Genomic DNA, 16,375 nt, shown 5'->3' on the forward strand with positions numbered 1-16,375 from the left:
TAGTCTGGTCCTAACTCTTTGAAAGTTCATAAACAGCAGAGAGAACCTGTTCTCAGTGTAGACTGATTGTCCAGTCCTGGGAGGCTGGCTCTGGGTGGCCCTGCTGAGCAAAGGGGTCGGCCCAGATGATTTCCAGAGGTCCCTTCCAACCACAACCATTCTGTGATTCACATGGGATCATTACACCAAGGGTGTGCAAGACTGTCATTAGATCCTTCAGTAAATTCAACTTCCCTGAATTTTTTATCTTGTCACTGAATTAGTTTTAAGCTATCTGACTTTATGTAACCTCCTGTATTGACTGCTGTAGGTGAGCTTCCCATTCCTATCTGTACTTTTTTCCTGCTTTGTTAGGTGCCTGTTGATGATAGTCCTTTTGAAGGTCATTTAGGGTTGTTCAATAACCTGATTGCCTTGTCTTCTCGGTGGCAGAAAATAATACTGCCTGCACTGTATGCTTCATGTATTTGCATTTTCTTCTCCCTTTCTTTAGCTCTTTCCTTGTATTTCCAGATGGTGAAACCTAACACCTTGTCAGTGATTCAGTATTTGTAGGGAGACTTGTCTGTGAGGTGAGGTTTGTACATTTAGACATAGTTGATTGCAAGCAAAAAAATTAACTGTTGTTTCTATTCTTCCAGCCACTATATCCAGGACGGGGACATTGATGCCTCATATGAAAGCCAAGGTATTGCACTTCAGGTCCACACAGAAATTGATAAATTATCACAGAGTTACCTGATATTTATTATTTGAGAAACTGGCTGAAAATGAGAGCAGGCAGAAATTGGTTGAAAATAAGAGCAGACAGCAATCTGCTTGCAACAATTTCTCCTTTGTTTTTTACCAAGTGTTCTGGTTGCTTCTGCTGATATGTTTAACTTGTCTTCCCTCCTCTGAAATCCATTGTCTCCTTTTTGCCACCTACCTTCCAGCAGAGCTCTTTGAGTGGCAATCAAGCACTTCTTCCAGGGGTGATCTTTTGTTTGGGTCTGGTTTCAGGTCATACCAGGAGCAGACAACAAGTTCAACAGCACACGAAAACAATCTGCTGGAGCTCAGTTCCGGGTAAAGCATTGCTGCCCTGTAGTGCCCCTTGAGATGAGTGCAGTGATATTTTAGTGAGAACTGGTAGGCTGCTAAGCATAGTTAAAGCATCCAGCATGTAGACAGGGGTTTTTCTGGGTGCCAAGCACAGCTGATCATGGCGGGAGTGACCTGGTTGTTATCACAGCCTCGCAAGTTGCTGTGGGGTGGGAGAATAGTTCTTGCTGCAGGATATTGCATGCCAGGATATGGCAGTGCTTTGGCTTGCTGGACTGTTGATCTTTCTCTGCCCTCACCAGCATTCCCTGATGGTGCTCATGGAGAGGATGTATTCTGCCAACCCACACTTTGTGCGCTGTATAAAACCCAACAGGCAGAAGGAGCCAGGTGTAGTGGAGAGCCAGGTGGTGCTGCAGCAGGTGAGGAAAAGCAGTGTCCTTTACAGGTACTTCTGCCATGTCTCAGTGGGGAGGGCAGACCCCATCGAAATGCTGGTGGAAATGCTGGAAGCTGACTGGTCTGGGTCTCCTCTTGCAGGAGAAAAATGCGGGCACGCTTTTTATGCATGTAATTTTTGGTCCTTCTGTGGTGTTTTTTTTTTTTATTTCTTTTTTTATTTTCTTATTTTGGTTTTTGCGACACAGACTGCTAGGTCCAGGTTTTACAATCCTAGTTCCCTCCCATTTCTTTTTCATGAATGCAATGAGATCTGCCTGTCATGTACAAGGATTCATCTTTGCATCTCCTGGATGGGCACTGGTACAGACAGTACTCCAGAAAAAGTTAGAGACTGTTCTCACCCATCAGCCAGGGCAACTCTGAATAGAAGCCAAGATGGGATCACTTCGACAGGAGCTGAAATGTGCTGATATGACTGTCTTTAGGTACTGGGTCAAGTCTGAGATCCAGACACTTTAAAGAATACTGAAAATGATTACAGGAGTTCAGAAAGCTCTGCGGCCTGTTTAATGTATGTAAGAAAGGATAGGATTAAGAGGGAGCTTCATCTGTGCCTCAGAATACTTCTTTGTCCAGATTTGGAAGTAAAAGACTATCCTCTAAGGGACAGAGGCAAAGCAGGACCCATGCTGGAAGGTGAAGTTATTTCAATCATTGGTTTTTATGGTTTCCAACTCTTTAACTGAGAGTGGTTAATCATCAGAGTTACAGGATGTGGTAAATTCAGTCTTTAACCAAGGAAACTTTCAGAAAATAACTTTTTTGTTTTGAACTAGACAAGTTGAGAGCTGAATGAAGGAATTTCTGGCTGCAGAGGAACAAGCTGGTGTCCTAATGACCTGTTTCTATTTGTTTCTCTTTGTGGTGCCGGTTCAGCTCCGATACAATGGACTGCTGGAGACAATCCGTATCCGAAGAGATGGTTTCTCCTGGAGACCCTCATTTGAGGAATTTGCTGAAAGGTTTGTTAAAACCTCTGCATGTTCCTTCTTGGATATTGTTAGGGAAGTGACCCTGGTAACCAGATATGGGCAGGGAGTGAAACTGCCTCTTTAAAGTTCACATGCCTGAGACCATGGGGTTGTTTGTTGTGGGAGGCCAAGTGGGAAAGACATTGATTTATTGTTGTTTGCTGTGAGGGTGACATGGAGCCCATCAAGGATGGGGCTCTTACCTTGCTGAATTGGTTTGTTTTTCACAGATATGGAATTCTTCTACTTAAACAAGATGTTTCCTTCACAAAAGAAAGGTAGGAACCCTTCCTTTGTAATGTGCAATCCAGTTTGTTCTTCAGAGACTTTTGCTCTCAAGGTAGCATAGCAAACTGCGTAAAAGGAACAAAGTGAGGGTGGGGTTTTGTGGTAATGGAGAATACAAATTCCTAGGCAGAGACAGTTAGTGTTTAGAAAGCATTTTGTACAATGATGAATGAAATCTTTCTTGAATTGCTATGTAGTAATTCCATTCAATTGCTATGAAGCTGTGCTATCTCATGGAATGAGAACTAGCTAATGTACTCAATTTAGGGAGTCACAATAATGATCAAGGGTGTCCGCTGAACTCAGTATGGCAGGGGCTAAGCACAGTTGCCAGGTGCCTCTCCAGGCTTTTTCCTGATAGTCTCATGGGAGAAGAAGATAAAGACAATGCTGAGCAAGCAGCCAGCACTGCAGCCAGGCTAGAGAGGATATTTCTGGTCCAAGACTTTTTGTGTACAGACCTAATATACCCTCAGCACTTTCAGAACCTGACTGTTCCTTACTTACAAAAATGTCCCCCCCAGCTCTGCAGTCTTACACTGTCAGCTTTTTTCCTTTCCACATCTAGGGCAGCAACTCCCTACCTCCTCTTCTCCATTTTTCCCAGTCCCTCCTTCCCACCATGGTCAATTGTGTCTGATAGTGAGAATGAAGCATGTAAGGCAGCCAGATTATTTTTTTTTTTTTTTTTAGTCTTTTAAGAAAAGGATTTGAATGTTCTCCTGGAACAGTTCTTTCCTGGCAGTAGTTCCTCCGGCCTTCACAGTGCTTCCTTGAAGTTACTGACAATTCTAATTTAATAAGAATTGCGAACCCAAGTGAAGTCAGGAGAATCGCATAGATGAATGAGAGATGATAGTAATCAGGCAGCATGGTCTGTTTTCAGACACAAAAATCATAGGATGTGTTTGAGAAGAGAATCAGCATGGATACAGATTGTGGCACAGTGGAAGCTGTCTGAGAAAGAAAACCACTTCTGCTTTGCTATGCGCAATATTAACAAAAGCGCCACTATGATTTCACAGCCTGGTTTTGCAGGCAGAGGGAGGAAGCTGTCTGTGAGGTGCAGCTAGAGTACTGCTTTCAGTTCCAAGTGTTGGGGGATCTTTCCAAGTGACTCAAATTTTATCACTAGAGTCTGCAAAATGAAACTGGAATTGTAAAACAGGCTTTCTCCTGGAAGTCTTGCAACTTGTGTGTTCCAAAGTGCTTGGAAATGAAATGAGGAAAAACAGTTCCGAGAGTAAAATAGGCTCTGCAGAATTGCCTCCCAGGAAGCTGAGAGAAATCTGCCTCTGGGAATCCCTTTGGTGATGTTCCTAGCTGTACCTCAGGGAGCACTACAGATCGACAGCTAGTTACTGAATGTGATTGGGTGACAGAGAATGTAATCCAAAATTGTTGATGCACTTTCTCCCCCTTTATGCACCTAAAACCCCTGGCTGCATAGTGTTCACTTTGGGGGGAAAATTATTTATTCCACTTCTTTCCTCTCTTGCAGCTGCTTGGAGATACTGCAAAGTACAGAGCTGACAGGCTGGTTATGTGGGTAGGTGTGGATCACTGTTGCTGGGAATCGGGGGCCTGAACTGCAGAGACTTTATACACACAGACTTACCTGGTTCCCTTCAGAGAGAACTTTCTGTCTGTAGGAAAGGTCTGTCCAAAGGATCATGGATGCAAGCTTAGACAAACAGTGTTTCTCACTGCTTCTTTGTCTCCTCAACTTCTCAGGAAGTCACGACTTTTCTTTAAATATTGGCACCAGGAACAGCTGGCAAAGTATGTGGAGCGACTGGAAGGAGCAGCAGTTGTCATACAGAAAGGTGAGCACTGGGACAGGAGAGGCCCTTGACTCTGGTCTCACACCAGGCCAAGGAAAAACTTTTCTCCAGTCCCTGCTCCACCATTGCACCCTTTCAGATGTCAGAAAGGCAGGGCAGGCCCCATCTCCACGTCAAGGCCTATGGAGTCAGAGTCCTTATTGCAGATGCCCACCTCCACAGCACTCATCCTCAGTCGGGGGTAGCTATCAGACAGTGTGAGCCTTGGAAAGGGAGAGCATGTGCGCAGGAGAACTGAGCTGAGCAGGGCAGGCGTATGATTTGGCTGCATCCCCAGATCTGTCTAACCGTCCTCTGGAGTGAGGACTTGTTTATGAGTAGTGTTGAACTGAGGAGAGGGAAAAGAAGATGAGTGAAGCAGATCTCATTCCTGCCTTCAGAGACAGGCAGAAGGGGATGAGGTTTTGGGGTTGTTTTGGGTTTTTTTTTTCTTTCCTTTCCAGGTAGTGTCTGCTCTGGCAGCCTGTTTCTCCAGAGCAGGCACTGTGGGCAGTTGGGTACTTCCCTTGGCACAGACACCGTGAGGACTGTGCAGCCAGGAGGAGGAGGAGGAGGCTGTCACCCTGCCTGGTCTCTCTCTGTTGCACTTCTCTTCTGTATGGGTTGTTTCACTGCTGAAACATCTGAGCAGCTTCCAGCTATGCACCGCACAGTATGACAAACATCAGACTGTCATATGCTGTGCCTTGTTCTTAGCCATGAGGAAGATGTGTGGGTAGTGGGAAATGAGATAGTGTGGTTTTCAGTTCATGTGCTTTGGTACCTGGTAGAGTGGGCGAGATAATGCAGTGTCTCTAAAGCTCACGATGAACTCTGTGATGGCTGCTTATGGGAAAGGTTATCCTGTGGACTGACACCAAGGAAATCCTGTCTTCTGCATGGAAGAGCTTTGTTTTTACCGAGCAGTGTCTGAAGGCTACCAGGGAGATAGATGGTTAACAGGTGCTCTCCTGTGAGTCTTTGCTTTTTAGGAATTCAGTGCCTTGGCATTAGAGATGAGATCTTAGATTTTTTTAAAATCCCTGATCTGGAAGCTTAGAGAGGAGAAGACAGTTCTCATGTGGTTTTGACTGCATGCTCACAATAGAATTTGCATTGCTCGTTATTAATATGATTCAAGTGTTGAGGGCTTTGCACTGGGTGAAGGAATATCACCCAATGTGCTTACCTCAGGGAGTGACAAAGGCATGAACAGCAAATTTTTTCTAACCACAGCTTTTCTCTGAACAGTTTTCAGGGGATTCAGATGCAGAAAGAGTTACCTAAAACTGGTGGCTGAGCTGAGAGCTCAGGCGCAGCGGCTACAGGAAGAGGCAAAGAGAGAAAGAAGCCGGCAGCTGGCGATGGAAGTAGAGGCCCACAGTGAGTTGCTCCCTCTCCCCCTACACGTGGCCACTTGTGGGATGATCACTTTGAGGTGCTGTGTGCTCCAGGGGATATCAGCCTGTCATCGGCTCTCTTTCATCTTGTTGCAGAAAGAATCTCACTTCCAGTCCCCATACCACAAAAGAGGCATCCTCAGCCTTGTTCTCCTGATAAGCCACCACAGCCACCAGTGCCACGGCCACGCAGCAAACTAACAGAGGTAGTGATATTGGCTCTGCTTGGGGCCCCTTATCCACGTGTGTTCGTTCCCTGCTCCTTCCACCTTCTGCATGCACATGTTCTCTTGTGTGGTCCCCGGAGAATGTTGTCATTCTTGTTATGAGAAGTGAGAGAGTCCTTTCCTACTGTGGTTAGTTAAAAAGCATGGTCAGGGCCTCTGGGGAAGTGAAAGCACTTTTGATACTTTGATCTTGTCTTAAGAGAGTCAGGGGACCTTCAAAGGCCCACTTTCCCCCCTCTCTACTTTCAGTCCACTCCTTTTGATAACTACTTGGACCCATCTGTGCCTCGCCCTGTTCTGTGGACAGAGGAACAGACTGGAAAAGAAGCAAAAATGAGGAAACTCCAGCGAGGAGCAACTCTCTGCTGGTTCAAAGAGACACAAGCCCAGAAGGTCATGCAGGATGATGGGGCCTTCCCAAGCTGGCTGCATGGGATGATCAGCCGGAGGTGAGTACATTGGACACAGTGGCCACAGCTTGGGCTGTGGCAGGCAGGCAGAAGCTGCTGTGTCCTTAGGAGGACTGTGTAGGTTGGATTTGCCAGGATTTGCCTCCTTAAAGAATGGGAGTGACCTGCATAACCTTTTAATTTTAGGCTGTGAGCTTCAGACCCTTAGGGAAAAGGTTGGAGTTCCCTATCACAGGATGCAAATGCTGACACTTTACATGGGTTCAGGGAAAGACTGTGGAAACTCATAGGAAATAAGTCCATTGTGGGTTCCTAAATACAGACCCTGTGCAGGGAAAGGAGGCTTGGAAAGTACTTGGAGAGGAAATACACGCATGCGTTTACCCTGTTGCGGACCATTTGTGGAGACATGATACGGAATGAAGATGGACTTTTGGTCTGACTCATTCCAACTGTTCTCATATCTCTCAGTTTAGGTCGGGAGGAGACCTCAGTTTACAGCAGGAGAATGCAGCGTACATTTATTTAAAAGACTATTAAGAGGGGCTTTAGTGAGTAACCAACAGCAAGATACCTCCAAAGTCCCCAGATACAGGAAAAGGAAGGTTTTTTTGTTGATACCTCTGCCCGTCTAATGAGAGTGCAGCATAAGTGGAATTTACATTCCTTTAGGCTGGAAGAGACATCCACAAAGTCCTACTTTCTTATGGAGTTGTTTACAAGACTGAACTCTTTAGCTTTTTTGGGAAAGCCTGTATTCAGATTCTTGTAATTTTGCTGCAGGGTATGCCTCACACTTAACTCTCTTTGCTGAGCCAAGCACTAGTTTCCAAGCTACATATCAGAGAAATGCGGATTATGCCAGTGATAAGGTAGGAGCATGACAGTGGAGTTAGCAGGTAGATGTCAGAATTTCTGGCTATAGTCTCCCCTGTGTGCAAATTAATCTATGGCGCTGCATGCTTGCTAACTGTCAGTGTCCCTTATTTGGTGGGAGTTGTGTGTGAGCATTGCTGCCAAGCATGACTGTCACCTTTATCTTATTCCAGTTTGTAACTTTTTTCTGTTAAAGCTGCAAGTCTCCTTCAGCCTTATTAGATCACGAGTTCCTGGATTTTATTAGTTTATCAGTGTGAACATCACTCAGAAATTATACAGCACGTTACCTTAGTAAAGGACACTACAGTAGCTGACAACTCCCTGGTAGCTGCATTTTTTTTCTTTAAGATAATTATCAAGGCCCCCACCTGCATTAATGCTTTTGTCCACAGATCCAAGAATGCAGGAGAGGAATAAGCACCTGGAAGACAAAACTGTCTGAATTCAAGTATAGGCTAGCCATGAGCACTTCATAATGAAGGACGCAACAGATCCTTGCCAATTTTGAAGTGGTGCCTCCTGTTGCTGGATTTAAGTCTCCGTACAGCAGTGTAAACTCAGCCTCATGTAACAGAGCAGCCAGAGCAATCGAAAATTACACTGGTGATTTGCAGTCACCTTTAGCCTGGAGCAAGGCACATGACAAGCACAAAACGGTGCTTTGTCTATTGGGCAGAGAGGGGGAAGACCTCCTTACAGCAGGAAGTTTAGAGACCCAGAATGGTGTAATCCATGTTGGTGTTTTTCCAAGGCACTTTAGCTTGTGCTGAGCACCACTACCCCACAGTATCCTGACTTCTGTCAGCCCTGGAGCACAGGAAATCCACGTGTGCCTCCTCATCTCAGCAAGGCTTTGTAATGCGCTCTGTGCTGGAAGGCAGTTGTTGCTATTGTACTAGTCAGACACCAGGAGCAGGTTTGGAGCAGCCCTGCTTGGAGATGCTTTGGCTGAGAGTATCCTGCCTCCTCAGTCTGCTAATGCCTCCCTGTACCACCAAGCCTGCGTCAGGAAACTGTAACTAGGAACAGATGGGGCAGATGCTGGCCTCCCTGTGGACTGGGAGCACTACCATGGTAGCATGGGAGATAGGATGGGAGTTGCTGCACAGAGGCAGCTGCTCACTGTCTGCTGAAAAACTATTTCCTGCTTCCAGGGAAGCTGAAAACTTGCTGAGTGACAAGCCTTTGGGTTGTTTCCTTGTTCGGATCAGCCAGAGCCGACCGGGCTACACATTGACATACAGGTAGGTAATGAGCCTTGCAGAGAACAAAAAAGAAGGTCCAAAACTGAGCTATGCATGGCTGGAGGAGTTAACCTCTTCCACAGAGGAGTCCAGTGATGATGATGCTCAGCCTCTCCTGTTGTGGGTGCCTCAGACAGTTTGGAGTAGCAGACAGAACACTGCGGAGTCTGTCTCTTGCCAAAAGCTAGATCTGTTTGTGGTTGGGATGCTGCGGCTCCAAGGGTGCAGGTCCTGCTTAGGCTGTGCTATATGGCTGAGTGGGTAAAACAGGTTGGAAGAAGCAGTGACTGAAGCAGAGATCAGTCTAGAGGCAGGCCAGGGGAGAGGCAGTCAGAGTTCTGGGCATCGTCTTTGTACAGCCTCAGGCAAGGGGTAGGACAGAGTTTTAATGTGGACAGCAGCCTTGGGAGGCAGTAGTCTGCTGGGGTTTAGATACGGCTGCCAGGGTTCTCCTGTCACTGACTTTGGGGAAATTGCTGCTTCTGCAGCACCTACTAGCACAGTGTGTGACACTCCAGCATGGTGCATCTCCTGCATCATTGTGATGTTTGTTACTGTGGCTCCTGATCACATCTGGCCTCTTGAGACAACTGCAGAAAGCAGTGACTGGGTCCTGGAGAGATGTTGTGGCCCCATACCACGACTGTTTCTGTCTGTCCATCTCCCCAGGGGTGAACACCGCTGCAGACACTACATGATCCAGGTGCAGCCCAATGTGCGCTACGTCATCCTGGGGGAAGACCGGGCTCACGCCTCTCTCACCGAACTGGTTCGGTATCACCAGACTGTGGGCATCCAGCCCTTCATGGAGATACTGACTGTTCCCTGTGGGCAGGTGAATGTTGAGGATCTGCAGCCGGAAAAAGGGTGGGGCATGGACCGTGCCGTGAGTGGGCAGAGTCACTGCAGCAGCAAGATCTCTCTTTTGTGTTCCCGTTGGCGGTATCCCATTCTGGCCAAGCAGCTTGGCCTCTTCTGCATGCACCAAGAAACGCTACTAGCTGGGCACTGGGAGTCCTGGGAGGGGGACAGGCCCTGGCAGGTGGATGACACCCCCTGCCTCCGAATGTCAGTAGTGGGCACAGATTGGTATTCCTCTTTGTTGTGCTCTTTGGGGTGTGTGGAGGGTCTGCAAGCCACTGCTGAATCTATTCTTCCCTCCCTCAGAAAAGTAGTGAGAGTCTGGATTATGAAGATCTGGAGTGCCTCACGCAGGGCCCGCCAGCCGCCAAGGGGGAGACCCCCCCAGAGGTCCAGCCCTGCCCCTCCAGTCTTCCCACCAGTAGACCTGCTCTGCAACCAAGAGCAGCCACAGTTCTCAGACACATGTGGTTCAAGAACAACAACAGTTTCCAAAGTCAAGAGAGCCTGGACAAAAGTAGGACAAAGCCAAGCTCAGGCAAGGAGAGAGGCAGCCAACGAGCCTTCCCTCGCCTCCGCTCTTCCATACGCCTGGCAATGCAGGAAATCCAGCAGGTGAGCTGGGGCATATCCTCTACCAAGCATTACCACCCACAGCCACTCTGAGACACATGGAGCTGCCCTACCCCGGTGCAAGACAGGAGGCTTCCACAAGTAGCGCTCGGTTTCCTAGCTTCTGGGTCACAGGTTTTATTCAGTGGTCTTGAGATCAAGACTGCGTTCACTGGAAGTGCTGGGCTGGGGGAGACCCTGGGAGAGGCTTGGTGAGATGCCCAAAGAAAAGTCCACAATGAAAGGGGCTGTGTTGTGGCCAGCATCTCAGTTGCTGCTCCCCTAACGCTGTCTTTCTGCTTCTCACTGTAGTTCTCTTCCGTTCCCTTGAAGACCTCTGTACAGAGCTGCTGTCAAACTCACAGCATTGAGGATGCAGAGCCCAAATGACATGGTAAGAGGAGGCAGCACACAGGAAGGCAGACAACAATTGCAGCTTCCCTGGGAAATGGAGGAGCAAAGGGACTTTTCCCTTCCTGCTTCACCTGGAGCATGTCTTGGCCATCAACTACCTAGAAATGTAGCAGGAAAAACAGAGGGCAGCGGCCAGCTTCCATTTCAGGACTGCAAAAAGACCAGGAAAAATGGGAAAAATCGGCATAAGGTTGGGTTCTAAGCACCTGTATGCTTGCAGTACAATAACAAGGCTGCTGGAGGGAGCTCACAGTTTGTTAGAGGCCTGGGGCTGGAAGGACGATTACTATCGGAAAGCCTATCTGCACACTATAACAGTCAGCTGCAGTGCCTTAATGTTGTGGACAGAGGCACGCATCAGAAGTGGGTACTGGGCAGAGAGCCCTAGGGGGTAGCAGAGGCAATGAGCCAAAGGCAAGGCTGAGAACACAAGAAAATACAGCAGCCTGTGAGGACTTTAAACAAGGACTCAGCAGTTGAATACACAGCCAGTTACTGAGGCTGAAGTATACTGGGCGGCTTATAAGAGTATATGAAGTGGGACAGGGCAGGCTTCTGACACAGCTGGCTATGCACCATGTCTTAACTGTCTGAAGTATCTAGTGGATGAGCAGCTCTCTTGTGCAGCCAGTATGTAAAAAAACAAAAAAAAAAACCAACCCAAACCAACGCCAAAAAAAAACCCCAATCAAACTGTCCCATTCAGTTGCTGAAGGCAGGAGGAAGCAGTAGTGGAGCTGTTGTACACCTCTGTTAAAATCTGGATTTGTGTCAGCTGGAGTGAAGAGGGGTCAGAAGACCATGCTCTTGGGTGCAGACCCACTGCAGGGCTTGCAGCCCTGCACCAGGATTGACAAATTCCCTGCATGGTTCCACTCCCAGGAATGTGTGTTGGAGCAAAGCTTTCTAGCTAGGACCTGTCTTGTCTTCTTTTGAAGGCTGAGAAAATCCTCTCCCTGAAGTGTTTTGACTCAATTGCTTCATTCCTGTATGTGGGTATTGATGTACCCAGGGGATGCTCCTTGTGTCTGAGGTTAGGCATAAGAAAGACAAAACATGTGGAATCTGCATAGATAGCTGCAAGAGTGTTGTAGTGGGATTGCTGAATGGAGCCCTCCTTTTATGTCCTCCACTGAGTTGTGTTTCTTGACTTTCTTGCAGGTCAAAGTGACTCAGCCGTATCATCTTCCAGTGCTGCTGGGCCTTGCCTAACTGGGTGAACATACCCAGACATACAGCAGACTTTTTTTTTGTTTGTTTTTGTTTTTGTTGCACCCAGTTGGCCTTGTGCCTTTAGCCACGACTGCTGCAGAAATTAACTTTCATCAGCACTCAGTAGCTGAGACTGCTGTATCTGCAGTATCTGGACCAGTCTCATCCTGACCGAGGGGAGAGGATGGGAACAGTAACACTCTGCACAGACCCACAGTGCCTGACAGTCTGTGTGTCAATACTTCGGTGTGCCTGGAGACCCCTCACCTCACACTGTTAATAGTCACAAACTGGATATTTCTCAACAGCGTGTTCTCTCAGATAGCTGTACTGATTTCCTACCACTTTCTCTTCAAGTCCTCTGTCTGTTTTGATCCTGTGTATCTGCTGCTCTGGGTGCCAAGGGAAGCTGGACTTGGGCAGTAAGGAATTAAATTGGTGTGTCCTTTTCATTGAGTGCAGGAGCACTTGACTGAGAGCTAAGACAATGCAAGAATATCTTTCTGCAGAGCTCATGTCCTGCCCTTGCATCAGTGTGCTGGCACACTGCTCCCCAGTCCTTAGCCAGAGCTCAGTTCAGGGAATCATTGGTGTAACCTTCTTGTTCATCCTGGTTGGGATTGCTACAAGTCAGGGCTGGACAACACACTACTTTATGCTGAGGGTAGAGGGCTTGGTGGGGACCAGCCAGGGAAGCGGTGGCTGTTTCAGCCTGACGTCCTGGCTCTCCCCAGCATTCCCTTGCAGCATTAACATACCTTTTCTCTTCCTCGTGCTGGGTTTTGGCAGCTGCTTTGAGACTGTTCAGGACAGAACTAGTCCAGGCAGTCAGAGGCTGCTGTTTGCAGAGTCCTCCTGGCTAAGCCCAGGGGCCTTTTGCTGTGCAGCCTTGGCCTCTATGCCAATGTTCTCCTTGGCTTCCTCCACCACTGGGCAGCTGGAAAGCCTGCCTTCTGGGTAGCACGTAGAACCTCTTCATGGCCAAAACTTTTCTAAGAACTCACTAATGCACAGAACTGAGACATGTATGAGAAATGCATTTCAGTAATAGAGCTGCTCTGTCACTCTTTCCTAGTTCCTGTGCCACAGAGCATGGTGTAAGCCCAGGGCTAAGATCCAGTTGCAAAACACTGTTTCCTCCTGTAGCCTGGCAAGGGTAATGCTGAACCAAGGAGGGTGATGAAGAGCTTTCCCAAGCAGCTGCCTCCAGTACCTCCTGGTTGCTGCTGCAGGCACAGCTCACAAACAGCATTAGCAAGCCCTCAATGCTCTGCCTATATGCGAGGTCTAGCCAAACTTCTGGGGAGCAGTGTGGCTAGTGCTGTGCTGCCGTGGGGAGAAATGTGTGCCAGCAATGGAGAAAAGCTGAGAGATGACCTGGGATCAGTCAATAGACTGCTGAAGAATAAAATGCAAATTTGACATCTCTAGTGTGGTCTTTGCCTGCTTCCAAGCTCATGGCCAAAGTCAGGCACTGGAGCTTCAGTTCTATGTGAGAGCATGAGTTACGCTAAGGTTTTCTTTAATCTTCTCCCCAAAAGTGATCTCCATTGAAGAGCAGCAGCTACATGAGCAGCCCTACCTCATTTCCTACAGCAGCAACTTGCCTTGTGGCACTCGGAAAGTTTTGTCTTAGAAAAAGCAGAGAGCAAATTGTGTAAGCCAAAGTGGGAAGGCCATTCAAGTTATATCATGTTATAGTTCAGCTGGCGTGTGATGAACTGAATGGGATGTACTCACATTTCCCCATGGGACTTCAGCTGAGCTCAGAGAGGGAGGCTTAGGAAGAGAAGCCTGGATGTGGGGAGGTGGGCAGAGCCAGCCCCCAGGAAGGTAGGAAGAGCAGTGAGAAGGATCTGCAATCCTCAGGAGCAAGAAATGGAAGTGCTAGAGGGACCTCTGGGCTTGGAGGCTTGGGAGGAATTTTATCTGCCTTTGGTCCTTGAGGTATCTGACGAGGAACTCCCCATTGGGGTGGCTAAAACAGAAATCTTCATTCTTTTCTCCCCTTCTTAACCCTTCTTGTTCCCCTTTTTCCCAACTCTGCCCTCTCTCTCCTCTCCTCTGTCTGGCCATCTTTGATGTAGACTTGAGGTTTAAGAACATGAACCTGTGACCCAAGGATCAGTATGGCTCTTAATCTCTTTTCACAAAACTGGCAGTCCTCATGTTGTTTGCCTTCTTCCTGGGCAATGCTGTGGTGTATGTTGACATGTTTCCTTCTCAAAGACTTACTTGGCCCTTGGCCCAGACAAGGATCTCCATGCTGCTCTTAGCCTCACGCCAGCCTGCATCAAGTGACTGTGGAGTGTTGTAACAGCATCTCTGACGTACGGTTTTTCCTATCTTCCAGTTAACTTTGTTGTCCACACCAAACACTTATATGGTGTGCCAGTGCTTTGCAGCAACGTTTAGGACAGGGTGCTTGACCAGGGCTTTGCTTATCAATTTACTCCTTATGGTGCATCACAAAAACATGGGAACTACTGTCTGAGTTGAAGGGGTCAATCCAGCACAGGATCCTTGACCATGAAGGTGGCCAGTAGGGGATGCTTAGAGCAGATTGAAGAGCAGTATAGGCATAAACCTGTTTCCTCTGCTACATGTTCTGAGCAATACTCAGTTTAATCTTATTCTGACCAAAGTATCCTTCCGTCTAGCAGTCCTTGCTGGCTTGCTTTTCCATAAAAGCATCTGATTGCTTTTGATCCTTTCTAGATTATTTTGCGTCCATAGCAACCCTAGGCAATTAATTCCTCAGATTTATGATGCATAGTGAAGAGTACTTAAATTTGTTTGGTTTTTAACCTGCTATGTCATTATTTAATCCATATGCGCTTGATTCTATACTTTAAAACATCACAAGTAATAGTTTCCAAAACACCAAAGCACATGATTTTATATATATCAGTTTCTCTCCCTTGGCTGCCTTCTCTGTCCTATGCATTTTATTTTTTTCCCCTTTTCTGGCTCTCCTTAATTCCACTGATTCTTCTCTGAGAGGGAAGGGAGAAAACACAGAGCCAACCCCCAGGCCACTTTCTTGAGCAGGAGTAACTGGTCTGAACTCTCTCTTTGCACAGTTAGAGCCTCTCTTTGTAAATTACATCTACCAGCGCTGACTTTAATTTGTCTTTTTATCATGCAGCTGTTCATTGTGAGTCCTTTCTTGAACTCTGCAGTGAGTGCTCATTTTCACTGTACTGCATACCTCAGCCTCACCAGCAAACTCTGCCCTATCACTGCTCACACCCTTTCCCAGACCGTTTATGAACACAGCAAAAATCACAAGCCCAAGCACAGATCCTGGTGAGACAGCACTGGTATGTTCCTCCATCTTAAACACTGACCATTTTCCATTCACTGTCTTCTGCCTTTTTATTAACCATAGGAATAAAGATGTTGTGAAGAAGAGCCATTAAGGACATTTGCTGTGGGTCCTTGCTGAAAGGGTTTTGGGCATTCAAGTACATCCATCTATCCAGCCATATCCATGAAGCAGGATTCCGCACTCCAAGGAGTAAGACATGACTTCCTTCTGTCAGAGTGGGGTTGTTTCTTCCCCTTTCATCCCATTTCTCTACAAGCCTAGAGGTGCTATTCCTAATTCCCAGTGTGGAACTCAGATTCACAAGCCACACATCCCCAGATTTACCCAAAGCTCTTAAAAATAGAAAAGCCCAACCCTGGCATTTCATTCCTCTGGTTTCAGGCCGAATTAAGCAGCAGGTTTCATGTCCCGTAGCAGCTGAGAGATCTGTGTTGGGGTTCCTCCAGAGATCTCAGATAAATGCCATCTACGTCATTTACTGTTTGTGTAAGAAATTCGTTTTGAAACATACCCTGCTGATGCTTTCACCTGAACCAGGTTGCCTTATTCATCCCTGCAAAAGGAGGTTGTAGCATGGGAAATTCCCTTCGTTCCTTGCTAGTGTGAGTAACTCACTGTGCTTTTCTGCTGGCCCTCTGTCTTCTCTGAATGGTCTTTCACACCTCTGTTACCTGTTCAGTCTATGGCAAGCTTCCAGTGTGAAACTGTTTTTTTGGTTTGGTGGGGGTTTTTTTTAGTTTTTCAGCTTATCACTCTGATGGACTCTGTTATGGTTTTCCATTTAATTTGGTGTGGTTACTGTCCTTCAGAGAATTGCAGGAGGTTTTGAGATGTGACAAAGGGTACATCATCTCTTCCAATAAGTCTCACTTATCCTTTTGCATGCTAATTTGGTTCTTCAGAATTTGGAGTTCCCTGGAAACCCACTACAAAATCACATCCTGTTAGCCACCTTTCTACTTCTCACAGCCAACTTTACATGGGAGGTTACACACCACTTAAGATTTCAGCAGTTTCACCTTGAGCTTCTTTAGAGCCACTTGGGAGGAGGTTGGGACATGAAGGTGTGCATCCAAAGGTGGTGCAGGATCAAAGCCCAAAGCAGCACCATGGACCTGAGTTCAGAGCAAAGTTATGGCCAGTCTTTACCCCTTCTGTGGTACATTCACATTTGAATGAGGCTCTGGGTGGTTATTG

General features: G+C 47.1%; 1 protein-coding gene across 2 annotated transcripts; it reads left to right on the plus strand.

The window, feature by feature from the left end:
* The first annotated feature begins 441 nt into the window (after positions 1-441).
* LOC141918973 (uncharacterized) lies at positions 442-15,272 on the plus strand. 2 transcript variants are annotated; one of them, XM_074813939.1, is made up of 14 exons: positions 442-1,068; positions 1,347-1,466; positions 2,383-2,468; positions 2,708-2,755; positions 4,267-4,314; positions 4,500-4,591; positions 5,840-5,971; positions 6,085-6,194; positions 6,465-6,664; positions 8,659-8,748; positions 9,418-9,583; positions 9,916-10,224; positions 10,534-10,615; positions 11,797-15,272. In XM_074813939.1, exons 2-13 carry the CDS (start codon positions 1,356-1,358, stop codon positions 10,609-10,611), a joined length of 1,470 nt encoding a protein of 489 aa, XP_074670040.1. In that variant the 5' UTR covers positions 442-1,068; positions 1,347-1,355; the 3' UTR covers positions 10,612-10,615; positions 11,797-15,272. The 2 variants fall into 2 exon arrangements, with proteins under 2 accessions (XP_074670040.1, XP_074670038.1); XM_074813937.1 differs by having other exon boundaries at positions 442-1,466.
* The last annotated feature ends 1,103 nt before the right edge of the window (positions 15,273-16,375 follow it).

The sequence above is a fragment of the Strix aluco genome, unplaced genomic scaffold (genome assembly GCF_031877795.1).
Source record: "Strix aluco isolate bStrAlu1 unplaced genomic scaffold, bStrAlu1.hap1 HAP1_SCAFFOLD_220, whole genome shotgun sequence".
Classification (NCBI taxonomy): domain Eukaryota; kingdom Metazoa; phylum Chordata; class Aves; order Strigiformes; family Strigidae; genus Strix; species Strix aluco.

Coding starts and splice junctions, on each gene's coding strand:
- LOC141918973 (XM_074813937.1), top strand. CDS start 1,296: ATGGCAGTGCTTTGGCTTGCTGGACTGTTGATCTTTCTCTGCCCTCAC. Junction 2,756..4,266: donor GTTTCCTTCACAAAAGAAAG/GTAGGAACCCTT, acceptor CCTCTCTTGCAG/CTGCTTGGAGATACTGCAAA. Junction 10,225..10,533: donor CAATGCAGGAAATCCAGCAG/GTGAGCTGGGGC, acceptor TTCTCACTGTAG/TTCTCTTCCGTTCCCTTGAA.